Source organism: Manacus candei, unplaced genomic scaffold (assembly GCF_025592945.1).
Source record: "Manacus candei isolate 608988 ecotype Guabito, Panama unplaced genomic scaffold, ASM2559294v1 h1tg000008l, whole genome shotgun sequence".
In the NCBI taxonomy this organism is placed as follows: Eukaryota; Metazoa; Chordata; class Aves; order Passeriformes; family Pipridae; genus Manacus; species Manacus candei.
In genome coordinates, this window is record NW_026138056.1 from 18,309,692 (window position 1) to 18,336,723 (window position 27,032).

A 27,032-nucleotide genomic window follows, 5' to 3' on the forward strand; every position below is an offset into this window, starting at 1 on the left:
CCTTTAGGACACATTCTTATACAACTTTTCAAGCCTAGTTGCTAGGATCTCATACTTTCCTCCCACTATAATAGGGATAATGATCTCCTTACTAAAACACAATCACAGGAAAAATGTTATTATAAACCCTCTTTCTGCAAATTAAGAACATTGATTTTTCATTACAATGCAGAGCACTGCACATAATGTGCAGAATAATAACTCTATTGAAACATAGATATGCATATGCAAATGGTAAATCGTGAGCAAGAACACGGGTTATTTTGAATGAAAATAATTCATTAGAGTCCAGTTCTTTCCCATTTTACTTGCTCTTAACTTGATAAATACCTTGGCTTTTCAATTTTTACCTAAAAACTTCTTTTTTTGGCCACTTAAATGTCAGAACTTAATTTAGAAAAGTCTATGCATGTTAAAAAACATAAAGAAAGAGGGACAGAATGGGAGGTTAGGCTCACTCAATCAGTTGTGTGAGCATCATTCATTTCCCCAGGTAAATCCAGCAGGTCAAATATTCATTCCTTGTGTAAAAACAATTAGAAAGTGCTAGATTTGTCCATAAAGGGGTATCTTGAATATTTCAATAACAAAGATGACTGCATTAGAGGGGCTGGTTCTAAAGTACTGCATTCCACAGTCTGAATTTCACAGCTCTGCTCCAAACAGCAGCACCACTGGAAGTATCTGAACACCACTGACTGTTCAGCATTGGTTTGGTACTGCAAGATGAATGTAGGAGCACTGCATTTATCAATCTGATATCAACTGTATTAACAACACGACTGTATTAACAATATGACTGTATTAACAATAAAATATGCGACAGTTCTGCAGAAAGTTGAATTTCTACAGTACTTCTATGGGAACTGAACTGCCAGCTACAAGACAAAAAAAAAGAACCTCATGATTTATACTGGTGTGCATAAAGTATTTTCTGTCTGATAGAAGCAAATCAGATTGTGTTTCTCAGAAAATTTGCCATGGAATGAAGGCACCCAAATTATTCATTATTTTATATAAAGAACAAAGTTAATAAGGTAATGCCTGGTGACCAGATCTGCTTCCATTGAAGATATTGAGAGCATTGCTCCAAACTTCAGTAACAGCAGAAACAGGAATAATAAAAGTTAGGCTCAATTTTACCATAAGCTTACCTTTAGCAAGCTAGTAACTTATGTAGCTGTGCCTTGACATCTCCATTGTCACAGGAAAACAGAGATAAAAACTGAATTCATAGGACTGTATCAAAGAAAATGTATCGGCATCAATAAAACGGGAAATTTTTAGTCAAATGCCATTAAAGCATTTAGTCATATTTAATTTCCTTTGTGTCAATCCAGTTAGTTCATGTACTACTTCACTAGTTTCTAATTCATCAAATGTTTATTTCAGTCTGCTCACAAATTATCCAGGAAAACAAGTTACAGCACTATTTTTAAGTATGTCTGTTTGTCCTCTTTACTGAAAATGGAATGAGAGTGTTTCTTCCATGTAATGAATGTAGCACGGCTTTTCATCAGTTTTATAACAAGTGAAACATTTGAAGTTTTCTGGCCTCTTGTTTGAAACACACTCCGAAATTGCATATTATATTATTCAGACTCAGTAAAGAAACCATCACTTTGGAAAAGCACACATAGAAAATATTACACACAGGTGATTAAACATGTGCTAACAATTCTCCTTAAATCCCAATATTTTTAAATGCCAAAATTCTTTACTGTACACAGACACAATAAAATCACTTTGGTGTGTGGGTAGATCATGCTTAAATTGGATTTCCACAGCACAGACAAAGGTTACAGACATTTAGCTGAGAACAATATTGATTATAGCTCTGGTATTGTTCAGCAGAAACCTAAACACTCTTCTCTGTAAAAGAGTATGAAAAGTCAAGTTGTCAAACTACATACTTTAGAATCAATAACTGTTGGGGCAGAAGTTTCTGGCATAACTCAGTTTTATGACTAAATGTTGCTCAGTATAAAGTTACGCATTGTAAAGAGAAGAGCCAGAATTTTCTTATCCAGAATCAGCTGGTACAACACTATCTCTGCTCTCCATGGAAGTGTGTTTTAGTACTGGCTCAAGTACAGCAAACATGGTGCCAAAACCTGACCATCAGACCATCAGCCAGGCCCTTTTCACTTGAGCTTATTTTCATGAGTTTCTTATTTGTCAATAATAAACTTTCCTTAGTTCCAACTAGCAGGATTTCTGAAATATTCCAGAAATGTATGTCTGGATGAGTTGAATTCAAACTGCAGTGGTAATCTGCGTCAGTCCTAGGTCGTTGGACTCCTCTCTCTCTTGAGGACAGTAAGATGACATTTCCACGACTAGTCATACAGGTTTGTTTGTCCCACATGCTTCCCTCATATAAGCTGGGTCCTGCACAGTGTTTCTAACTCTGCTGGTGCTCTGCCTGTCCATCTTCATCTTAAGAGGGAAGCAGAAGTCCTTGAAACATCTCTTGAAGTTTTCATCCAAAAATGCGTAAAGGATTGGATTGAGGCTGCTGTTGGTGTAACCCAAAGCAATACAGAAGTAATAGCTGGATATAGCAGCAGTACTGTGGGACACATCCCCTAGTGCTTCAACCAGTACGAAAATGTGAATAGGAGTCCAACAGATAATAAAAACTGCCACAACCACCAGAACCAACCTGGTGATGCGACGCAGGTTTCGATCTTTTTCTCGAGACCCCGAGAGGAGTCGTACGCTTTTAAGACGCAGAATCATCAGAGTATAGCAAACAATTATAATGAGAACTGGAATAACAAATGCAAAGACAAAGACACAGATTTTCATGAAGAGGTCCCACCACACGTAATCTTTGTCTGGAAATTGCAAGGAGCATTCTGTGCTAGCAGTATCTGGGATGAAGAAAGCAAGAAGAAAATTACGTTATTATTAGATATTCTAAACAGTGTAATTGTCATAGCATAAGCTAGGAAGTTATTATCATGTAATGTGATATTAATAAATGCAGTTATCTTTAAATCACTCTAAGGAAAGCTTTCAGTTACCATTGAAACTGGTTTTATGCAGCCGTCTCTAGAAATTACTGAGAGAGTTTAGGGCTTTTTAAAATTCATAACATTGTATAAAATTTGTTTCCCATGGGAGGATCTAAAAAAGCAGATCACAAAAACAAAAATTTGTAAAGATGTTTTCATTTGAATCTCACTGAAATTTAAAGCCAGAATGAGTACCATGTTCAGTGGAGTAGAAATCTCACCATTATTATCAAACTACGTATGTTTTTTTCTGTAAGTGAAGACAGATTTTCGGTATCATGAACGGTGGAAGCTGAAGGAGGTTTTGGTTGTAGGAAGATTTTGCCAATATATGATAATTGTGTAATAATCTTTTCCCATGTGCCTTCTTCAGCACAAATTGAGTACATGTGTTTGCATTCAGAAAAACTTATTTCCTGGCAACAGCTTCTTTTCTGCCAGATAGGAGCAAATAAAATATGTGCACACATGAAGTCAAAAGGAAGCTACTCTTTTTACAGATCATGCCATTGAAAATGCAACCTGTGCAGAGGCTACAAGATCTGGGCCACTGAGACCAGCCCACTCCCATTCTGATTGTCCATGCCAGAATTCAAAGTCACAGGCTGTCACTTGATTTTATGTTACAGAAATATTTCATCTGACAGGAAGCATCTAAGCAATGCAATATTTGAGGTTTCACTTGCTGATCTCATTGGAGCCTTCCAGTATATAAAACATAAGGAAAACCAAGCAATAAGATAAATGAAAAAGCAGGAGAAGGGGTAAATTTACAACTACTCTCAGTAGTTAAACTCTACTGAAGACAAGTCAAGGTAACACAGGGATTTTTCACTCTGAATTGTAGCTTAGATTTTACCCTCTAAAGCACTGCATTGTTTTTTAGATTTTTTATCATTTTCCCTATTGAATTTGTTATTCCTCTATAAATTAATACGTATTGACTTTTATTGAATAAAATCTAAGGGTGGAATGATTCAATACACTCTTGCACACCACTTTTTTCATATCTGTCTCAAGCAGATAACAGGACTCTCACTAGCAGGACTAGTCAGAAGAAAACCCATCAAGCCATATTTCCCCGCTATAGAAATGTTTCACAAATCAAAACAATATTGCAGAGAATTTGTTTTGAAAAACAACTAGGGGAAGACATTATTATTGTAGTGTCATACAGACATTTCCCCAATTACATATCAGAAAGTTGTTATGGTGTGATATTAAGTACTAAAATATTCAAATAGAAATAGTTTACAGCTAAAAGCTAAATATTTGAGGTTTTATTTTAAATAGTATAACTAATGGTTGATTCTGAAAGATGAAAACTGAAAAGACATATTTTTCAAGCCTGATACAGGATGCTAAGATGACAACACAAATATGACTTAACAGGGTCTTGACATTGAGTCAATTTGTTTAAATCCTTTGTGATCTAAGTTTTCATAAGCATAGTTGCTTTTACTTAATTTTATTCTAGAAATGTCAATAATCATCTCGAAAGAAGTTTTCACATTGATTAATACTGTTATTTGTAGTAGATCACAGCTTAGCTGCAGCAATAATACAAGGATGCAGTTATATTATCTAGTAAAGCTGCATCCAGATGTGCAGGTCCTGATAAAAGCAAGCGTGATCAAGGATGACTGCTCTGGGCACCACATCCAGCTACTCACTGAAACCCACTCCCAGTGGAAATGACCTTTTATAGATCTTCTGACATAATTTCATATATTTATCAAAATTATAAGGTCATGGATTCCATATAATTCATAGCATTACATATATCAAGTGCAATACACATTCTTGTCATTATTGTCACAATATCATGATAGTTTTCTGGAACATTGGAATAGAATAAAATCAAATTTATATTTTATTTTTACTGCCTGAAAAGTGCAAAACTACAGATAGTGTCACATAGTAAGTACTTAAGATTTCATACTGACCTTTTCAACTCTGAAAGCCCAATATTTCAAATACATTGATATATAAGGAAAAATACTGCATTCTAGATGGTATTTTAGTGTAAATATATGTTTTAATGTGTTTACTAAGCTACCATTTAAGATTAATCTTAATCTCGACATAGGAAATATATGTATTGGATATATCATTGAGTGTATCACTTTCAGGTATCCATACTCCTCTGTACTGAAACAGAGCTTCATACCCTTACTGGCAGTACTAAAAGTACCTCTAATTTTATATCTTTTTTTTTCTTTTTTTTTTTTTTTGTAGATGAACAATTTGTCAGAAAGAAAGGCTCCATTAAGGACAGGGGAAGAAAATTTACACATGTGTAAAATTTATTCTGCAGGAAAAATGTATCTGAAAGGATACAACTGGGAGCAATTCCGTACTGTGATACAAAATGGACTAACTGAGCACGGTGAGGGAACTTTAATCACTTTTCATTTGATGTTCAGTTGTTGCTTAAATCTGAACCCAGAAGAGGCCCTGAAGCATATAAACACAACTGTTTTGGCCAACATAACATAAAGATTGAGTCCTAAGCTCCAGCTGTCAGACAAAGGGAGGATCCCTTCAGCATTTATCAGAGCAATTAATGAACACACCAGACAAGGTAATTGACACTGAATGCTCAAGAGAGACCTTAGATCAGACAAGCAGGGATGAACAGTAGTGGCTGACAAGCATTTGCCAATATTTCCAACTTCGTTTAGCCCAGCTAAGCTCTGTATTACCAGTCTCTGTTTCATAAGTAAAAAAAAGGGCTGTCTGCCACGTGGCGTGGAAAAGGCATTTAATCATTGCAGGCCTCAGAGCACACCCTTGATCTAAATGTGATGTTGACAGTGAATGACAGGAGCATTCTATTAGTTAGGTGTGCTCCAACAAAACACCTGTCTGAGTCAGTGTCCCATGGCCTTCGAGATCTCATGTGTAGCAAGACGATCATTCTTCCCAAATATGTCTGGAAGTTAATGTTTCCTGAGCTAGACACTGTTTTATAGAGCCTGTCAAAACTTTACTAGGGAGAAGAATTACATTACTGCAGACGAGGAGACTTGATCCCTCAAAGGACTGAAAGAAGAGTTTCCTGAGGACTCTCCTGTCACTTACATGCCAGAAGACCAACAACAAGAACAAAATCTATATATCTTCAACCAAATCTATCAGCCCTTGAGCAGCTGTTACCGAAATGCCTTTTTGCTTTGATCTATGTCAAACAGCTTAACATTATTGTCTCTGCCAGATAAAACAGTGTCCTTACACAAACTTTGCCATTTGGCTTGATAGGAGTGAAACATTTCTAAATAGCAAATGTTAATTCGGGAAATTATTAATAATTTTTCAAAAGATTGTTTACATCTCAAACAAGCCAAATAAATATGCATGCCTTGTGTTTTATCATCCATTAACAGGATGATCCCAACCCAAGGACATGATTAGGAGTCTCTAGCCTTTTGCAAACACTGAGGTACTACTGCACTGCGGTCATGCCGGTGGGAATGAAGTATATGTGTGTGAAAATGCTTCTACCCTTTCCTTCTCAAGGAGGATTTCAAAATCAAATTAACCCCATAGCAAGTCAGCTTTGTAATGAGTCATTAGCTATAGGGGCTAAATCCACAGTCCTTCATGGATTATAAATTTCAACTAAAGTCTACACATGGTCTGCATACATATCTCATTGATTCCATGTTCTTGTAGCTGCTTCCCTACCATGGTCTGAATTTCCAGTTCCTCTACTGATCCTAATTCTCAGCTTTTCCACATCCCCAGATATACCCCCATCCTTCCTTAAACAAGAATTTGAGATATTGTCATACATAATTTAGTTTGACTTTCTCTCTCCAGCTACTGACTTTTCCTTTCTTCACCATGCCTTCAAATTCTGTGAAATGGCTGGTGATAATAAGCTTCCAAAAATTCTTGTTTCTGCTCTTAGAAATTCATCAGAACTGCTCTCACACCTACAAAAAAAGTACCTTGAGCCCACATTTCAGGTTTCAACTTAACTGATTTTAGATTCGTCAACTGTGAATAAATTCCTGATTATTTTCCCCTACTGTCTACTAGTAGTTCTTGATGGTCTCATTCTAGAACAGATATTTTGTTCTTTAGTTGGCCAGGGCATCTGAGCTTAAATTATTTATATGTCATAGTGTAAAGTTCCACAATATATTTCAAAATGTCAGGAAGTTATATATACTTTTTGAAGAAGGAATCAGCCAGGTTTAATCAGTATCTGAACATATATTTTATGTCAGCTGAGAAAAAAAAGACTGAATTCCGAATGCTCACACTCACCTTCTCTGATTTTGGTACCTCCAAGAACTATTGCAGATATACCAACAGATGAGGACAAGAGCCAGATACAGATGTTGATTATCTTTGCTTTGAGAGGTGTACGGAAGTCCAGAGCCTTCACGGGGTGACACACGGCAATGTATCGATCAACACTCATCATGGTCAGCGTGAATATGCTGGTAAACATGTTATAATAGTCAATAGAGATTACTATTTTACACAGCACATCACCAAAGGGCCAAGAGTTCATCAGGTACTCGGTGCTTTGGAAAGGCATAGTTGTGGTAACTAGAGCATCTGCCATAGCCAGGTTGAAAATGTAGATGTTGGTTGCTGTCTTCATCTTTGTGTACCTGCCAAAAAAATAAGGCTTTATTATTTTAAAATATGATTATGTTCATTCAGATATGTATCAGTCAGGCTTTGCTAGAGTTGTTTTTTTTGTAATGTCTTGTCTCATCTATGACAGAAGTGCACACAAATGCAAGACCTTTGGAATAATAGTGAACAAATTTTACTTAGTCTCTCAGCACCTGCATTAGCAGTTAGAGCTATTCACCACAGGCAAAACCAGGTACATGAATGTATTTAATCTAATTAGCCAAATCCTGGTTTCAATTCTATTTTTTCAAATCCTTCTACAAGAAAATATCATTGTTACACTTGCAAGTGACCAAAATGTTCTGTATTTCCTTTTCTTATAGCTAACTATCAGTGATTGCGAGCTTTCTGGGTTTGCTTTGTGGAAGGAACAGTTATCCCACTCTAAAGTAAGAATCTGTGTTAATTGAGGTGTCTGCTGGGCCAGATTGTTTCTTATATGATAGTTTCTCTTCCTTGAATTCACTACAATGCCAACTGATACAAGTTTTAGTCATTTCCCTTCCTTGTTCCTTCCTTGCCAATTTTCCCTCTTTCTTATCATCAGCTTTTCCCAGTCCACTCTTTTATGACTGCTAATGTAAAAGATGACTATTTAAGTATGATACCATAATGGGGAAAAAATTGTCATAGTAATATTTTTTTCCTGCATCCTTTAATTTCATCAAAATGAAGCACTTGTTTTGTCCAGATGGTAGAGAACCTCAGCCTACACAGAAGAATAAGATCTATTTTTTGAGGTGGCACCCTGCTTTGTTCTGCCTCTATGACTGTTTTGGGGGGCAGCCAGTGGAGGACTGCTTCCAGGTCTGAGATGGACACAAAGGATGAAGGAGAACCTTAACAGGAATATACCTAACACTTCTTTCTGAAAAGCTTCTTCCCCCCAACTAGTCATGTTTGCTCATTGCTGTTATTTTATCATTGGATTCAGTGAGAGATTTTCTTCCTTAAAACTGTTTCAGTCCCATATGTTGAGTGTGTGCCCAAACTAGAATGTGCACATGTAACACACACAGAAACACATATAGCTATATTTTGCTATATGACATCTATAATTTACAGTGGAAATAAAAAATGTGATCCCTATGAACACATAGGGCAATGTATCTGTTTCCCTTTAAAACTCTGATGTATAAAATAAAAAATAATTTAAAAAAAAAAGGTTGAGCAGTGCTGTCAAAATATGCCTGATATGTAAATTAAGTATTAATTAAAATATGGGCAGAAATGTCATTTTATGATCAATGTGAAATATTAAAATTGCATTTTTTTTCCTAAAATACTCTAATTAAGACTTATTGAGAAAATAATACCAAATGCTGGCTTGAAGCACAGAAAAGAAAACTGCAAGGGAAAGGAGAGTAAATCCTTCTCACCCGCATACCAACCCATCAGTCAGGGCTGGGCTTCTGCCCCCTCACCAGATCAATCTCCTCAACAGGCCTTCCAGGAAGGGAGGCAGTCTGTCCTGTAAGTTGAATTATAGCCCTTAAGGTACTGTTCAAACACAAGCATGAGAGTATATGGCTAGAAAACAAATATAAGACATATTAACAAACTAGGAACTTTCTTACTGGTTAAAAAAAAACGAAGAAGAAATATCATCTCCAAGTGTATCTTGGTTGTACGACTGAACAAAAGTTCACTAAACACTCAAATTGCAAATCTCTGCTAAAATAGATTAAATTCTTATAAATGTCTGAAAGGTAGTAGTAGAAAGATGATTTTACTTCTATGGACATCACTGTTTGATGCTTAGAACTGTTGTCTTGTTCCTACTGCCAAAAAAAAAAGCTATGGGAAGTTGGAATGGTTGCATAAAGAGTACCAAAAAATAAGAGAAGAGAAAGTGGAGAAAATTCTTTCTGTGAGTAACTTAAAGAGCTCAGCACATTTAGTCTATCAAAAAGAACACCAAGAGGTGACCTGATTACAGTGTCTGAAGACCTCACAGGGAGAAGATAACAGGTACTGAAGAGTTTTTCAGACTACAAGGAAAAGCATAACAAAGACAAATATGTAAAACTCTAAAACAGACAAACTCAGCTTAGAAACAATGACAGATTTTTCCTAACAGCTAAGTTGATTACTCTTGGGAAAAAATTACACAAGAAAGGGGTAATTTTTCCATGTTTTGTTGTCTTCAAATCAAGATGTGTTGCTTTGCAAAGGGTCTGCTTCAGTCAAATACAAGTTACTAGACTCAACACAGGGATATTTAAATAAAATGCAATGATCTTTGATAAGAGGTGACACTACTAATCGTTCTTCTGAATCATTAATTCTATAGATCTTCAAAAAATTTCCTTAGGGATATATAGGGAAAGTTTCATTTTTTTCCTCTAAGAAAAGCAGAAAGCTAGGGAAAATATCTAAGAATATTTTATTAGACTTGAAAAATCAAATATCTGAAAGTCTTTATATCTGTCATTTCCCATTCCTGGCAACCTTAATTCTTTTTCGTGTGTGATACAACCATGTATAAAATATTTTCCCAGTACTCCTCTTCCTTATTCCTAGCCTTCCAGTGGAATAGGAAAGAACTGCTGCAACACAGGACTAGTTTTTTACATATCTTCAAAATTCAAAGTTTTGAAGCTGCAACATAAAGCATGTTGTCTTTATCTGCCCTGCTTATGTTTTACATGTAAATTGAGCAAGTTTGATTTTTTTGGGCTACGCAACACGTGCACAAAAAAAAGAAAATTAATTTTATCCACTACTATTGATCAACAGGAAGGATGTCTTGATCATTCACAGGCACAGAGAAACACAGTCATCCCAGCATCAGCATTTAGACAACTTCCAATGTAACCAAACCAAAGCTGTATATGGGAATGAAAATTTAATGAGGAAAAGAAAAACCCACAGTATGCTATTTCTCCCATACAGCTTTGTGAAAGATTTGACTCATTTCAGGGGTGCATATGCACATAAAAATCCTTGTTTTGATAACCTTACCTGGTGTGCATCTAATCCTTCCCCACAGCTCACCAGCCTGGCAGTTTCATGACTAGATGGCCTTGCCCTAATCCACCCCAGTTTACATCTCCCACATGCCTCCTTGCCCTGCTCATTCTGATCGCTTCTCTGACAGACTTTGAACAAGAAGGCAGAAGACCAATAAATTCTGCTCCAACAAATATTACATTTAGGCAATCTGTTCTCCCAGCACTGCAGAAGCATCTTGCATGCCTAACTCAGGGATGAAGGCTGCACTGGTTAACCCCAGTAATTCTAAGTACAAGCACGTTTTACTGATGCAACCTCAAAACCCACTGACCTCACACTGGTAATATAAAGAGCTTGATTACTTTCACCTGAAAACATTGGCCTCTGTATAAATGAGATATTGGCCTTTAAAGTCGTAAACTAGTATAGATTAAATCATAAATTCATTTAGAAGTTCATAAAATTCAGAAATGCCTTTGAGAATCTGGACTCAATCATCTAAATGCCCTTCAGTGTTTTTAATTAAACACCTGAAAATCATTAAATGCCTACATGCCTCTGAAGATATATGCTTGCAAGTTTAATCAAAACTCCAGTTAAAGTAAAGGAGTGACTGCTGTTGCTGTCAGACACTTTGAAGAGGACCCTGATAGAGTCCACGAGGCGAAGGATTTAAATGCTTTTCTACAACTCATTTCATTGTACCAAAATATAGGAGGAAATATTTCAGGTGATTTCGGATTTTCCCACCCTACCCTCCATTCACCCAAATCTGCACTTGAACAAGGTCAAAACTGTTATGTAAGGAAATCTTGTCTGCCATTGCCAAATTAAAATTGTATCAATACCTGCTTTCATTTAAGTTAAAAATACTGCTATCTGCTTTAATTAGTTTAGCAGGACAGATAGGGGAAACCTGGACATAACTACAGCATAGATAGCAATTAATGATATTTTCTTGGTGTCTTTGAGAGGTAAGTTTCAAAGACTATTATAATATATGTATTGCTGTATACACTGTTCATGTGAAATCCTGTCTAGAAAGTGGTTTGTGAAATACTGAGATTTCATAACAGAATGATAACTTTTTTAGTATTACATAGGAAGGGAAAGTCCCTCTTTTAAGTCAGACACTAGAATCTAATTTCAAGAGGCAGCAAAACCTCTGATCACTTAAGCTGGTGGATCTCAAGGTTGTTTGTTAAGCTATAAACAGGCATCATGCCTCTGTAGACTTTAAGCAACTGGAAGATATATCAAAAGAAAAATAGTTAAGATGAAACAGAACACTTTCATTTGGATGGGTTTTTTTGATGGATATACGATGAAAGCTTTTTAGAAGCAAGTTTAAAATTATGATTACTTACATGTCAAAAGTAAAATTCTCAAAAATAAAATTCTCAGAACTGCTACAATTTAGGCTAAGTTCACTTTCCAAAAATGGAAATTTCCTTGAGACTGCCTTTAGACTGACCCCCAGAAAATTTCCCCCGTTTCTCAGTTGCCTCATCATTACTGTTCTTTTCCTTCTGGAGTAGAATTTAATTTGCTCATGTTTTTTAAGACAGTAAATAAGAAGAATTCACACTTCTAGCATAAGCTATCGATGACATTGTGGTAACAGAAGAGAGAAGCATTGAGGAGCTGGTATGCTTTCAGAAAAAAATCTGCTAGTAAGGCCCCTTAAAGTTATTATCCCAAGCAGAGGACGGAAGTGGGACCCTAAAGTACACTGTAACATTAGAAAAGCTAATAAAAGCTGAGAAGGAGGCCCTGGACAACCTTTTTTACTGTAACTGTAATAGGATGAAATGTTCCCTGCAGTATGAAAAGAGGGATGGGGCAAAACTAACAAATATACTACAACATTCTCCAGTAAAAGAGTGAAAATACAAAAGCATAAAATACAATGAGGTATAGCAAACACGTATTTTTGGCAGATACCTGGGTCAGGGAATGAAAACGAAAGTTAAGCACATCTAAAAACAAATTGCAAAAACGTCTATCAGCAGGATGCAGGTTCTGTTCTACTAGGTTGCTCTGAATGAATTATATAGAGATCAAGCAGATGAAAAGCCTAGTCAGGAAAACTCTAAATCTCAGGCTATAATCACAGTACTCTCAATATAATACTGCATCAGGACAGGAAGAAAAAAAAAAACAGCTCAGGAGGATCTACTGCAAACCCATACCATGTTGAACAGATGGTTCAGTTACCTCTTGGATTTTCATAATTCAATATAAAAGGCTTATGCCAGTATGAAATGAAGACTGAGGTAATTTTAAAAATATAAAAATTTATATCTTGCAGTTTCCATGTCCATATTGGGTTACATGTTAGTATCACATTTTGAATAACAACCAGAATTTGTCAGTACACAGGACCTTGGAAAACACTTTAAATAAAGGCAAATATTGTCACTGCACATATTTAAAGTTTGCCTGTCTTTAACATCAAAGTTGTTAGGAGCTGAAAAAAATTGCTCTCTAAAAAATTTTATCCTAAAGTGGAATTCTCTTTATTAATAAGCATCTGAAAATACCTATTTTTAAGCCGCTTAAAGAAAAAAAATATGGTCTTGTCTTTTATTCTCCCCTCAAGGAGCATAATCTACTTGAATGTCAAAAGGTATCATAAAATCCTTACAATATACCACTACCATTATTCCTCTGAAGTAGTCATAAACTGAGGCTGAACAAGATCTTGCAGATTTAGATTAGATGGGGAATCTTTTTTCTTGAGCTGAAGAACCAGTTTCTGAATTAGGGAAGTTCAAGTCTACATATATCCAGGTCAATTCAAGAAAAAGTCACACTACTTAACAAAAATTAACTATTTTTCCTCCTTCTGTGATAAAAGCTTTTAATATTTTTATGTGAGCTTAAGAGCCTATTTTTGAAGAAATATTAATATGTTGGAAACAATAATACTGTGAAATTTTTGCTTCCATGATCTTGGTAGGAGATCTCAGAGGTTAAGGTGCTGTGATTTATACTGTGGCTTAAAATTAATAATGGGAATGTAGAATTTCAAAAAAATTAGTACTTTATCTAAAACCATTGTGTTTAATATTATTAAAGAGTCTAGACTAATAGCTTACACTGTGTAACTGATTTTTTGATCTCTCTTGGTAAGTAGAGATGAATAGTGACCTTTTCAAGCAACTGACTCTTTCTCTTGAAAAACTTTATGCTGCTGCAGATGTTTTCCATTGATCAATCGTGCTATGGGGAGTTCCCAGGGTGTTACACAAAGCATCGTTATCCTTCTTACTTGTCACAGGTATATTGCTCTAGTGAGTATTGAATCAATGTCTCTGAAGCATCTCCCTTTCCCATTGTTCTTATCTCTCAGAAGAATTTTTTTTACTTTTTCTTTTTAATGAAGGACGTGATCTCTGTCGGCAAGGTGCTTCCCATGGGTTTATGGGAGAGGAAAGTGAGTAGGACAGAGATCGCCTGGCAAAGAGGATAAATCTCATGCTCAAGGCAACAGAGATTGCAGCTCCAGGAAATGATTTCTAAGGGTCTTACTTTCCTTGCTATTCTTTGAAGAGACCCTGCTCTCCACATGTAGCTATATATGCAGAAGTTGGTTGGAAGAAGCTACATGTTAAAAATGTTTGCTTCCCCTAGATGTTTCTGCTGGACAGAAACAAGGAAAGAACTCAGAAACCTCTCACTCAGGGGTCTTGGGATACGGGAATCACTCTTGTTCCCAAAGCAAGGCACCTAGTTTCCATTTTGCCACGGGGATGAATAACAACTGACGTTGCTGGGAGTGTTCTATAGGACAACTATGCACTTGAATATGTGGAGACCCAAATCTCTGGTCAACACTCCTGTAATAAAGTTGAACAGGAGACAAGGGACTTTGCTTTATAACAAGTATAGAATCATGTGGTAAGACAACAAATACACATGTTCGTAGTGAGCCAGCTGAAGGTAAAGTCATCAGTCCCTCTTAGGAGGCAGCTGGGAGACTTTCTCTGGATTCTACCCATTTATCTGTTTTCCTCACCTGCCTCCGGGAAGCACACAGCACAAACCAACTGAACACACACATTCCCAAATGAGATGATTCAAGTGAAATTCAGAAAACCTTAGGACACAGTCAACTGAACAACATAGCTGGTATCTTCCATGGTGGAAATCTTCTTCTTCCATGACCTTTAACAAAGCAGTCATTCTGAAAGGCACGTCTAACAGGAAGTCTTGATGCAGTGCATCATCCAGTGGCAAGGTAAAAATATTTTTCTGAGTGTGAACACTAAATGAATATTTTATAGATTGTCTGAACTAGTCCTACTAAGCAGCTTCTTGTCTGTTACTACTCAAGGAGGCTTTTACCAGTTACCCTACAGTAACCACAATGGCTAGACTACCAACAGTCTAGTGGAAAGTGGATTTAGCTGTGTAGTCAGTGAGGAATTATAAAACCTTCTGTTTTCTATGTGCAACATTGCTAAGTTTGGGAAACCTAGATAGTCACTCAATGCACTGCTGAATGGTACTGACTTTTGGAGCAGAGATGAACAACTGTGTATTACACATGTGGATTGACATAAGAAATGGAAAAAGCAAAGAAGCTTCTATTCACTTTCTTATCAGGTATTTGAGGAAATTCATACACTGAAGAAAATTGTGTTTTCATACTCTCCGCAGAGACCACAGAGTTTCATCACACGTAATGTCTCAAAACTGAAAATAGCAAACTGCCTAGAGTTAATTTTCACTTCTATGAGGATTAGAAGATGAATCTAATGAGGGCTGAACCCTCTGGCTTCAGGAGAAATAAATATTTCAAAGATAATACACAGGCTAGCATACCAACTTACCAATAGAACCATGGAAATGCTGTGTAATTTTAACTATTCTTTATTTATATCCTTTTTACATTTTGTAGAATGCTGACACAGTCAAACATTCCTCTTCCAGTATCCTTGTTCCATCTGTACACATCCCTTCCCCATAACTAATCCAGTTTTTGTACTCATGCTTGTCTATAGACAAAATGACACTCCTACTGCCTTTTCCTCATGCCTCTCTAACTTCACAAAAGAAAATAACAATAAATATAGCCCAAAGTCTTCCTTGAGGAGAAAAGCACAGATTCCACACTTTGCAAGAATTATCTGATATTTGCAGATGGGAGGATCAAAACTGAGATATGAAGTAAACTTCCTGGAAGTAGAGTTATCTAAGTTTTTCTGGATGTTTTTTCTTTAGAAAGAAATATGTAACTGGTATCAAAACTCTTCTTAGGAATCCATCTATTTCAGAGAATTTAACTTAAGGGACAAACTAATCACAGTTTGAACAGACAGTGACAGTAGGCAGGACAGGAAGATTATGCTCCCTTCTTCTTAATGCATCCCAGGCAATCCAAATCACACAGTTAAGAATTTCCTGCCACAACACCCTTTCAGCAGATTTAAAATCCTCTCAGAAAAAAACTAAATGAAGGGTGCTCATTCTTTCCTCATTTTGTCCTCTTCAGTAGAAGGGCTTAGCCAGTCTGCCCTTCCCAAAGGCATCTCCCCACTGTGCACCCTCCTCATGCTCCATCCAAGATCATGATCTTCCCACCACTCTCCTGTCTGAAAACAGGCAAGCTGTCTCCAGCTTTCTGCCTTGCCAGCAGCCAAACTAGAAAATTATTGTAAGTTTTCACTCCCTGCCAGTTCAAAAAGGCTCTCTGTAATTCATCTTGCTTCCAGACACTGATTGCAGTTATGCCTTTCTCTGAAATAAATGATTACCTGGCTGTTAGCCCAGCGGAAATGTCTGGATGGATACCAAATTACTTTTCAGAAGCCAAACAGATTACTCACTATAAGCTATAGCCTCTCTTTAATATTGCCTGTAGTAAATATTCCTTTAAAGCCTTTCCTCTACTCTCCCTGCTTATTTTCAGTATCAGCTATTCTTATCACAGCAACAGCATGAGATGAGTTTCTTGTCAGCCTATAAATTCCAGGTCTCACTTAATCACTGCCTATTAGGGTTTTAAAAGTATTAGAAAAATTTACATTTTGTTTAAGTGGTCTGTGCTTGTCAGACTATCAATATTCTGTTATAAAATTGTCCTCTTCCATGTTTCCTGTCTTGGTCTTTGTGCCATCTGTTAAAGCTTTTGGTAATGATCAGTCTTCAGAGTTGTGACAGAAATTATGTCAAGTTTGGACAAACACTGCAGAACTTATCAAAATTATCTCCATTCGGTGAGGCAAGGCTAGATGCTCTTTGAAGTCCTGTGATGAATTGCTATCAATCCCATTTGATGTGTCTCTATTGGTAAGGTGTCAGATGTCTGATTAGGGAAAAAACAGGTTAAAAGTAATAAACTTCATGAAGTATAGTACAGCTCAGCCTTTGCTTTTAGCAGCCAAACCCTTGATTTCACAAAAGAATGAAATCATCCAAACTGCCAGCAATAGGGAACAAGTAATTCAGTTATTTTGACTCTTCTGGAGCTTATTTTTCATTTCAGAACAATATTCTTTCCAAATATAATTTAATCAAATTAAACCAATAATTTAGAGAAAATTAACAAGTAATCTTCTATTGTTATCAAAATCTATTATTAATTTAAATCAATGTATTGAATCTATTTCATTTTTGTGTACTTTTTTAAAAAATATTTTCATTCTTGTTTGGAATGAACGATGGGGAAATTTTAAAAACTATTTGGAAAGGAGTCAATCTTATGTGACATTTCTTAATACACTCTTTCTGTTGCATAAAATGCCATTCAGTTCAAAGAATACGAGACAAAAAATGTGTAAGTAGTTAAATTTTGTCTTCAACTAAGCAGAGGATTATAAGCTTTCTCTTTTCCCTTAGGAATTAATCTATATTTCCATGAAACAACTTTGCCTTAAAACTTTTTTTGAATGTAGAAAATTATTCAGTTCACTGGAAGCTTGAAATATAGATTTAGAAGAAATACAGGATTGGCTGTTTAGGATCTTGTTGATATCAGTTGGTCTCAGTTGATAACTTCAGGAATAATGAAGGTTAAACACATATGTAGAAAAAGCGCATCTGGAGTGGGTAGGAGACAGCACCTCCCAGAGTTTTTATCGAGTATGTTTATGGTTCTGATAAGGGCAAATCTACAGTTAAAGTTTTAACTTTAGTCAGCAGATTTTTCTTCCCCTTCAGCTGTCACAAGAAACTACCATTTTGTTTAAAGGTAGCACTGAACTTTAGAAAAATAAAGTCATGAGGGAGGAGAAATGCAGGGAAAAGACTTTTTGCTTCTGAGGACAAGTAGTTTTATTTATCATCTTCAGCCAACTATTTCACCACCAGAAATATCTTCAAAGACCTTTGAAGACATTTGGGGTTGAGTTAGACTCTCTAGTTATGCCAAGAGCCACGTAGCTATAAGGCTTTACTTAGGTGAGGTCTGATAACTTCACCTGGTACCTGGAAACCCATTCCATGGTTCCCCTTCTCCTCCACAGGAGACGACTGTTCTTCCCACACAGTATCTGCATTTCCCACCAGCGTAAGAGGCAACGTAATGATCTCTTTCTCTCTTATTGTCCCTCCAGGAAAAGCAGTAGCAATAGGAGAACACTACATCCCACAGGCCATGGCTCGGCATGAACGAGGCGCTGTCCATCCACCCAGCTGGCTGCTGGCTGACAGCAGACCCCTGGGGATGATACACGTGGCACACAGCTGGTCCAAACACAGGGAGAGTTCCTGCAAACCACCCACCCACACCACAGTGAGAGCTGACTGCCATGGGCATGACCAGGCTGCCAGACCACTGCATACTCAACACAGAGCTTTTTCTGCACAGTAAACATAACCGCTCTTCCTGCGTCTGAGGAGTTCAGGGTGTTTACAGTAGTCCTGATCTTCTTCATTAGTGTTCTTAATGATCAGACTTTGGCTTTTAAACCTAACTGTTGCTGTTTGCTTAAAGACAGTGATTACCAGATCTCCATTTTACATGTGAGGAAACCAATTCACAGGGCCATTAAGTGACCTTGCAAAACAGGAAAAAGTGTTGAAGCCCAGTAGCAAAACCAAGAGAAGAATCTAGGTCTCCTGCTAAATAGTTTAACAGACCATGCTGTCACCACATTAAAATAACATTCCCACTCAGACTTCAACACAAATCTCTCCTCACAGGAGCTGTGTCAAATTCTGCTACTTTTCAGAGTTCAGGAGTTTGTACATGTGGTTGAAATGTCATTCTCGTTGTTTTTCCCTCTGAGAAAACTCTGAGAGGGTTTTTCCTCTCACCAGAAATACACCCCACCACAGCTATAAAAGATTTTGGACAGCCACCATTCTATGTACAAGCAGCTGAGATGCTGACTCACTGGTCTCCATGAGCTTCTCTAGCAGCACTTGTGCAGAAGTAGTAAAACCAGTCCTGTAGTGCTAGCAAAGCAACAAATTGGCCAAGGCCTGCCTATACCACAGGCTATGGCTGAATTTGAGCCTGTTCCTGAGGCACCTCAAGACTCTGGAATCTCCTAAATCTACCACAGCATTGACATTGCAACAGTGTCACTGACAGTCTCAGGACACAAGAGGTCTTTTTTTGTCACTCAAAAGTGACTTCAATATCAGGCCTGAAGGGGCCGGATAGTTGGACTAGATGATCATTGTAGTGTAGATACAACTGAGCTATTCTAATAATATTAGATTGTGTTTAAAAGAGCAAAGGGAGAAGGAGCAGTGCTTGCCATGGCTGCCAGTCCAGGGCTTAGGAGGAGGAGGAGAGCAGATCTGGAATTCAGAGTTGAGAAATTTCAACAAGGGGCCTCACACAAACCCTACATTCAGCTGGGAGGTAAAGAAGAGACACAGTCTGTCCCCATTCTCCTTTAGAGTTGTGGTACCTAAAGGAGGAGAGGTAATGTGGGATGTCTTGGGGACATGATTTGCCTATCCCTTACCATCTTCTCTCAAAAGCTTCCCATAGACCTTGATTTTCCTCACAAAAGGACATCACTACTGGCTACATTGTTCATGTGCCATTAAAATCCATCCTAAGAGAAAATCATGAAGAGAATGGATGTGAAGGGAAAAGGGAGAAAGATGAGAGGTAAGGACAAAAATATACCTCTTGCACGAACATTTGAAATATTTTAAAATCATAAGGAATGTTTGAAAACTGTAAACCTGCATTCTAGGTAATGATTCTAGAATTGGTTAAAATATTTGCCACAGAGAAAACATAGGAAAGAAAGATACTGAAAATAAATAAAAAGAAGAAAAAAAAACAACAAGTGTTTTGTCATGCTCTTTTTTTTTTATTATGTAATCAAGAGATGGACCAAGAGAAAATTGAAGGACAGGTTAATGTAGGAAATAGTAGGAAAGTGAGCCGCAGCTATCTAGAACCTCACAAAAATAGTCTTAGGAGGGTAACAAAAGGAAAGAAAAAAGCAAACACATATACACCATTATAATACATACATGCTAACTTTAAGGGCTAAATTTGGGGGTATTTCCACTGCCTAGGCCAGTTAATAAACTCTCATTGTTAGTGACTGATGGCTTAGAAAATCTCTGCCTTTGCAGCTGTGTGACTGTCAAGATGAAGCCTCTCTTCTTGCAGAAATACAGAAAAAAATTAAATTTCTACACTGAAAGAAGGGTAAAAGGGCATGCAGGACTATAAAAATTACAGCATCACAAAGCTGGGGTCAACCAGTTTTTTCGAACTGATCACAGGTATATTTCTTTATTGCATTATTAAAGGAAATTTTATTTTCATTACTCAGGAGTACTCACCTGGTTATAACTCATCTTTTGTACAGTACCTTATCAACAACTTCACTGCTCTAATAATTTCCCCTTATATCATCTGACAGTTATTTCAACATCCTGCAAATATTTGACCCTTTTTGTGCAGGCTTTACTGACAACATCCCTTCCAATACCTCCATTTTTTCTGTGAACAAGCTGATTTCATCTGAGCAATGAATACTCCGAAGTTTTTGGGGTTTTTTTTCAGAATTTTTAGTAGGATTCAAACAGACTGTGAAGCAAGAGCCCAAAAAAGTTGCATGATTTCATTCCCCTTCGTTGTTCATTTTTGCCCTGCTGATCTGCACTGTCCAAACATGCCTATAAATAGTAAATGAAAGAGACAAAAAGAGGGAAGAGAGCATAGTGAAAGCTAAAATATACACCAATACAAAAGTGTTAAGTGGTGGTGCATTTCACTAAGTGGTTTAATATGAAAAACCCACTGACACAGGTACAGAGCTTTCTCCTCTTTCCTGAAAAACAGTGGGAAAGGTATTTTAGTACTGTCTCTTTTTTCTTCAATCCAACATCAATAACTGAATTTAAACACTGCTAAACAGAGAAAAAACAACCCTTGCTTTTCCTCCTATCTTTATAATTTCTTTTTTTCCCTACCCTGTTAAACAAACCACTGGGCGCCAAGGCAGGAATGTATCAGTGTCCGCACGACTGGACGCATAAGCTGTCCCTTGGGGTCTCCTCACAGTGGAAAAAAAGGTACCTTGTAGAAGTTTCTTTCTTCCACTCAAGCTTTTTTCCCTCGTATGCCAGCAGCCTGTCGTCCCTAGAGGGCAGCCGATGAACACAGCTCCGGGACACACAGCACCTTCCCTCATGCTGCACGACTTATCACTTTTAACCAGCTTGTGTCTTCTGTTTCTAACTGCACATCCAGGCAAAACACTTTGACTGAAATGTTTGGGTCATTTCCCTTGCTTTTTTCCAGCTCTTCATGGATGTTCACCCAGAGAGCTGCCATAAACCTCCCCTCCTCCACCCTGCCAAATTTAGGGACAGTCTTCTGCACCTCTTCTAACCAGTACCCAAAGCCCCTTACCTTACGATGACAAACATGACCAGGGAGTTTCCCACCAATCCAACAACGAAGACCACCGAGTAGACAGCAGTGATGATGATGGGAATGGCGGGGGAGATGCTGGTGTGGTTGTGCTGGCCATCCCCAAGGGCCCCAGTGGCATTGCTGTCGTAGTCTGCCCAGCCGAGGAGCCAGCTGCTGCTGGTGCTGGGGGGTCGACAGGGCCCCGGGGAGCAGGTGGAGTCCAGCTCTTCACGGAAAATCTGTACAGGGGCATCCATAGGGGTACAGTCCCCACAGGCTAGGGGGAGACCAGGAGGAGTGTGCAGACAGCAGGAGGCAATTAAGCTGGAAAAGAGAGAAGAGAAAGAAAGAAACAGAAGTGCTATCACAGCCACCAAACATTAAGACCTCTGAGACTTGTATGTGTTAAGGGAAGCTCTGCTGTGATGGGAACTGTAATTTGCCGAGCAGAGATTTAAGCAAATCACATTCATATTGAATAATTGCAAGTTTTACATCTTGCTATGTAATGCTGCTCCTCCAAGTGCACGAGGAAAGTTTTCCTCCACTTTCAGAGATTTCACAGAGAAGCAAACCAGATGGGAACACTTCAGATCCACCCCCACTCTTTAACCCTGTCTTTTCCATCCTCCATATTTATGTCAAAGTGTATCCTAACAAGGGCTCCTGAATGCCTAAGCTCTGCTATAAAGGGGAAGGAGACAGAGAAACCCACCATCTCTCTGTACATCTGCTTTAACATCCTGCCCTGGGTTATTTTTTTTCCTGATCCCATAACTGCTTTCAAAGAAGAGACACATTAATGACAAAAAATACCTCTTTCAGTCCAGGAAAAGGAGCGGAGTCCTCAAACAGATGTTCTTTGCAGGAAAAGAAAAGAATAAAGCAGCTGCGCTTGGCTCCTAAAAGTACCACCGCCCTTCTAGGACTTTTGAACCTGAAGCACCTGTGCCCTCGGAGAGGCGTGCTGGCAGCAGAGCTGGTTGCCGGGCATGAGCTGAAACGTGTAGCAGCAGCAATTGCTGCTGTTCCAGCTCCTACCACTTCGCCTTTTCTCTCTCACGCTCCCTCTGCCTCCCTCCCGCTCTGCCGGGGCTCCAGTAGCACTCTGCACTGATGCACACGTTCTCCTCTGTCTCTGTCCCTGCAGCTCAGAAGCTCACATGACTTCTTTCTAGACAGTGAGGCAGATAAATTAAAATAAAAGCAAGCAATAAGTTCTGCAATGAATAAATGCTTATTTTTAACACACTTTTCCAAGTTGCCTTTCCTCATTCCCCCTGCATTCCCAGGCCTCAAGCAATGATCGTTTCTGTCCTATTGAACCCCAAAGGATTTCAGACTAGTAGATGCTGACTGAAAGAGGAATATTCAGTTTAGATGCCTTGACTGATCCATCTGCTTTTTCATGCCCCAGCTCCACAATTCTGCATCCAAAACATTTCTCACTGGGTGTCTGTGCCCCTGTTCCTTTGCACCTGCAACTGGAAAGAAAGTCAGAAGCTGTCTACGACAGAAAAAACGGGGATCGCGATTACCGTCCTTAATTTATTCAAGCTGTCCCACACCATGTGAGAAGCCAAGAATTCCCTGTAGCATTGCCAGAGCTCCATTCTCCTTAGGCTCCAACTGCAGCCAGAAATGGAGAGAAGGCATGTGCAGAAATCACATCCCTCAGAGCTTATCCCTAATATACTCCCTCAAGCAGGAGTTGGTAAGGCACTAATATGTGTTCAAGATATCCCTTAATTTGCACACAGACCTTGAAATCCCCACCAGGAGTCTCTCTAAATGGCAAACTGGGGAAAGAAAGGCAAGACCCGGAGTTGTTCCTACTCCTTTGGAAAAGGCTGAGAACAGCCAGATTGGCTACATCTCAAAGCATGCAGCAGGAAAACCAGTCTCTGAAGAGAATAGCAGACTGATGTGCTTCTGTGGGTATTTGATGAAGCCTAGACAGTTAGGAAAGGGGCTTTGGGTTTTCTTCATCCTTTCCCAATCGTGAAACTTTACTTCATGCTCCTATGTTGAGTGTCTATGATCAGGCTGAGTTTTCTATTCTAAAACAATTTTTTTCTAAACCTATAATTAAGATGAGAAATTATGTCATCTCAGAGTCAAAAGTCACGTGGAAGGTTTAAAAGGTACAGAATTCCCTCTGTTAGAGGAAGAGACTTGTTCAAATGTGATTATGTTTTTGACTATGGTCACTGTTTTCTCCAGAACATCAGCAACTGCTCACTATCATCTGTATAGAGCTGTCTAAAAGCTTCACACTTAACGAAGATGGATAAAAACGCAAAATAAGCATATGACAAAAACATCCCTGAGCCAGGGACACAGACTTGGGATAGTAATTTTTTTGAACATGAAGCGAGATCCTAACAGAAAATGTACTCCAATCCTGTTTTTATCCTCTGCAATTCATTGGTTCCTGCCTATGTGTCAGAGACTGAAGCAGTTAATGATTTACACATTCTGGGATTGCCAGGGGACTATTGCAGGCTGGGAAGAGGCAGCTGGACCCATCCCCACCACAAGTGCTACTGAAGGTGCTGAGTCCTGAAAAGGAAAGAAGAGCTGTGTTTACCATGCCTTTCACATGAACTCTCTGCTGGGCTGTCAGAGAGGTTGGAGGTTCATGGCATGGTCCATCAAAGCCCATACCCCACTAACTCTGAAAGGGAAAAACTCTGAGCAGGCCCAGGAGACTTGGAGGCTCGTGGCATGGCCCATGACACTATCCATGGATATAATAACTCGTAATTTCTTTGAGTGTGGGGGCTTCCCCACCCCTAACAGATCAAGACCACCGCTTCAACTAACAGACATGGAAGCTGCAGCTACCAAGTTTCATCTCTGGACCCCATGGGTGGTGACTATATACATTTTTCCATTCTCATCTTTTCCTTACTCTCCCTTATCCTGTCTTTCACTTTCTCTCCCTTATGCATATTCCCTAAAGGTCATCTTTATATCATATTGCTATAGATGATAGATACAGATGATAACACTCAAAATGGCAACATACCTGTTTATCTTTGAAACAAAATTTTTCTAAAATAAAATCTACATATATATGTTTTCAAACATCAATTATTCAGTGTCATTTCATTCTAATCCACCCTAAGGGATTTATCAATGTGGGTTACCCCCCAACTTTCTGGGGTGGCTCATAACACCATGTACTGAAAGGAACTACTACTGCTGTATCCTCTCATACATAATTTACTTGACAATTTTCAACTTCTTGTTAACATCTTCCCCAGACTTCTCCATATTCTGGAATTAAAATGTACAGAAGAGCTTTAAGACAGCAATATGTTAGCACTCATTAATAACTTAGCTCTTATGAGCAATCATTTTGTCATTCTGCAATTGCTACAGGTGGATCAGAAACTTTTATATGGGTAAGAAAAACCTATTATCACTCTGCATAAATCAGCAGCACAGATGATGTAAAATAGCAAGATAAACAGTAGACTTAAAGTTTTTACAAGCACCAGTGGTTGGAGAGTAAGCTGCTCATTCTCTAGCTAAATTCTGTGCTGAAACCGTCCACCAATCTTAAAGTTAGCACAAAAAAGATATGATCACAACTGCAGTCACTGACCCTTAATGGAGTTTGCATTGCAACTACATGAGACTGGAATGAGGTGGAGTTTGACAACAGCACTGCAAATTATAGGTGAGCCAGAGGCATTATGTAAGCTACCTAGTGCAACTGTGTGTGTGTGTTCCATGTTGGAGGCTCAGCTTTGGCTCTTGGTTACTGTATGTCTTTGCAATACAGTAGAAAACAAGTACTTGGCCTAGGGAAATGTGTTTCTTCAGAAAGTGAAATCAAAATTGTATGCATCGGTAAAAAAAATCTTTTCCTTTCTTGTGATTGCTTTCTTGATGAAAACCTGAATATCTGGATTATCAGTGGGATACTGGAAACACCTGCAATGACATAGAAAGAAAAACTAAGGGCAGAGGAAGAACTGCTTTCCATCACCATTTTCTTCTCCTTCAACAAGCAGCAGCTAAGTGCCTCTGTGTCCTTCCCAACAGTTCTGTGGAAAAGGGCAGGAGTCCCCTGAAGTCACAAGGGGAGAGAAAGGCAGTGTTTGCAGGTGACCTAATCCAGATTGTTTCCACACACTGATGCCAGAAGTCCCTGTTCCTTCTGAGGGCTGACATCAAACAGAAGGTCTTGTTATTTCAAAGGAAAGCAATGAAATATTTAGAGAAGGAAGACATCATAAAAACATAGTCTCACCACTCAGCTGAAATTTCCCCCCAGTACTGTTCTTACAAACATGTGGCTTTGAATGCCCCCCAATTTTTTGCTATGACAGTTTAGACCCAGTGTTGACCTCACTGGACTTTGGAAAACACAACAGAAATCGCTTGGACTTTTCAAATTTAGAAAACAAAACTATATACCAAATTCTATGTTTAGGGAAGATTGTTTAAGTTGTGAATTTCAGCCCTCAAAAGTAAAAAAAAAAAACACATTCAGCTGTCCGATACCTGGGAACTACAACACATGCATTTACACACGGCTTTATTTTCCCCGGGCTCTGTACCTCAGTCAAAAATCAGCTACACAATATTGTTACATTTAGGTGGAAGGTCAACCATAAACTTGGAATTTTGTATCTGTAAAGTGTTTTCTTTTGCAATCCTAGTGAAATTCTTTGAATGAATAAGGAACATGGGGGAAGGGAGATATGTGTTATTTAACAGTAGCAGATAGGAAGGGCTTCAGCATTGTCTTTTTTTTTCTTTTTTTTTACCAAAAGCTAAAGAGCTGCCTGCATCAGCACACTGCTTCAAAACTTGAACAATGTGCTGGGACATTAATTCAGCCCTGACTCAGGGGTAAGAATGAACCACATTGAATCACTGGCACGACTCTGTGCAGCACCCGCTCACTGTGCTGCAGCAGAGACTCAGCTCCATCACTTCAGTACATGCAGGTTTTGAGTGAAAGCTGCTACGGTGGTAACATCATTTCCCAAAAGACCACAACACTTTATGGGTTTAAGTCAAATATGCAGCATAGGGCAGATCTTGAAGTTCAGCCATGAACTGTAACACAGAATACTTCAATACAGGACCATTAGCAGAGGTCACCTCCTATTCTAGAGGCTGGGAGGAAGACCAGATGAATTAAGTGGAGCACACCATCAAGATCCTTTTTCAGCTCATAATTGGTTTTACTACCTGATTGACCAAGGGCTACAACAATAGTGAACCTGAGTAAAGGTAGGAGATAATAGAAATACTTTCTGGTGGTTCCAGTTGCCAGGGCAACAAAGTTCTCCTGTCTCTCTGCATCTAGAAATGTTAGCTCTCTGTGTGAACACAGCTTTTGGGAAATGGTGTGTTTTTTGTCCTCTTCAAAGACCAGCAAGGGAGAGAGAGGGGGAAAAGAGAGATGGGAAAGTATATGTAATACTACCTAAACAGCTTTTGTACACATATTTTGGTCACAGTAGACTAAATATTCAGCATAAGACTTGTGCTTTTTTTTTTTTTTACTTGTAGATGGCAGAAGTTACACT

The 27,032-nt window shown here is 38.3% G+C and overlaps 1 protein-coding gene across 1 annotated transcript; it reads right to left on the reverse strand.

The window, feature by feature from the left end:
• Positions 1 to 1,107: 1,107 nt before the first annotated feature.
• Positions 1,108 to 22,675, reverse strand: OPRK1 (opioid receptor kappa 1). The gene is made up of 4 exons (XM_051771996.1): positions 22,294 to 22,675; positions 21,475 to 21,801; positions 7,296 to 7,648; positions 1,108 to 2,876 (listed from the first exon to the last, which is right to left on the reverse strand). Exons 2-4 carry the CDS (start codon positions 21,732 to 21,734, stop codon positions 2,344 to 2,346), a joined length of 1,146 nt encoding a protein of 381 aa, XP_051627956.1. The 5' UTR covers positions 21,735 to 21,801; positions 22,294 to 22,675; the 3' UTR covers positions 1,108 to 2,343.
• Between the last annotated feature and the right edge of the window lie 4,357 nt (positions 22,676 to 27,032).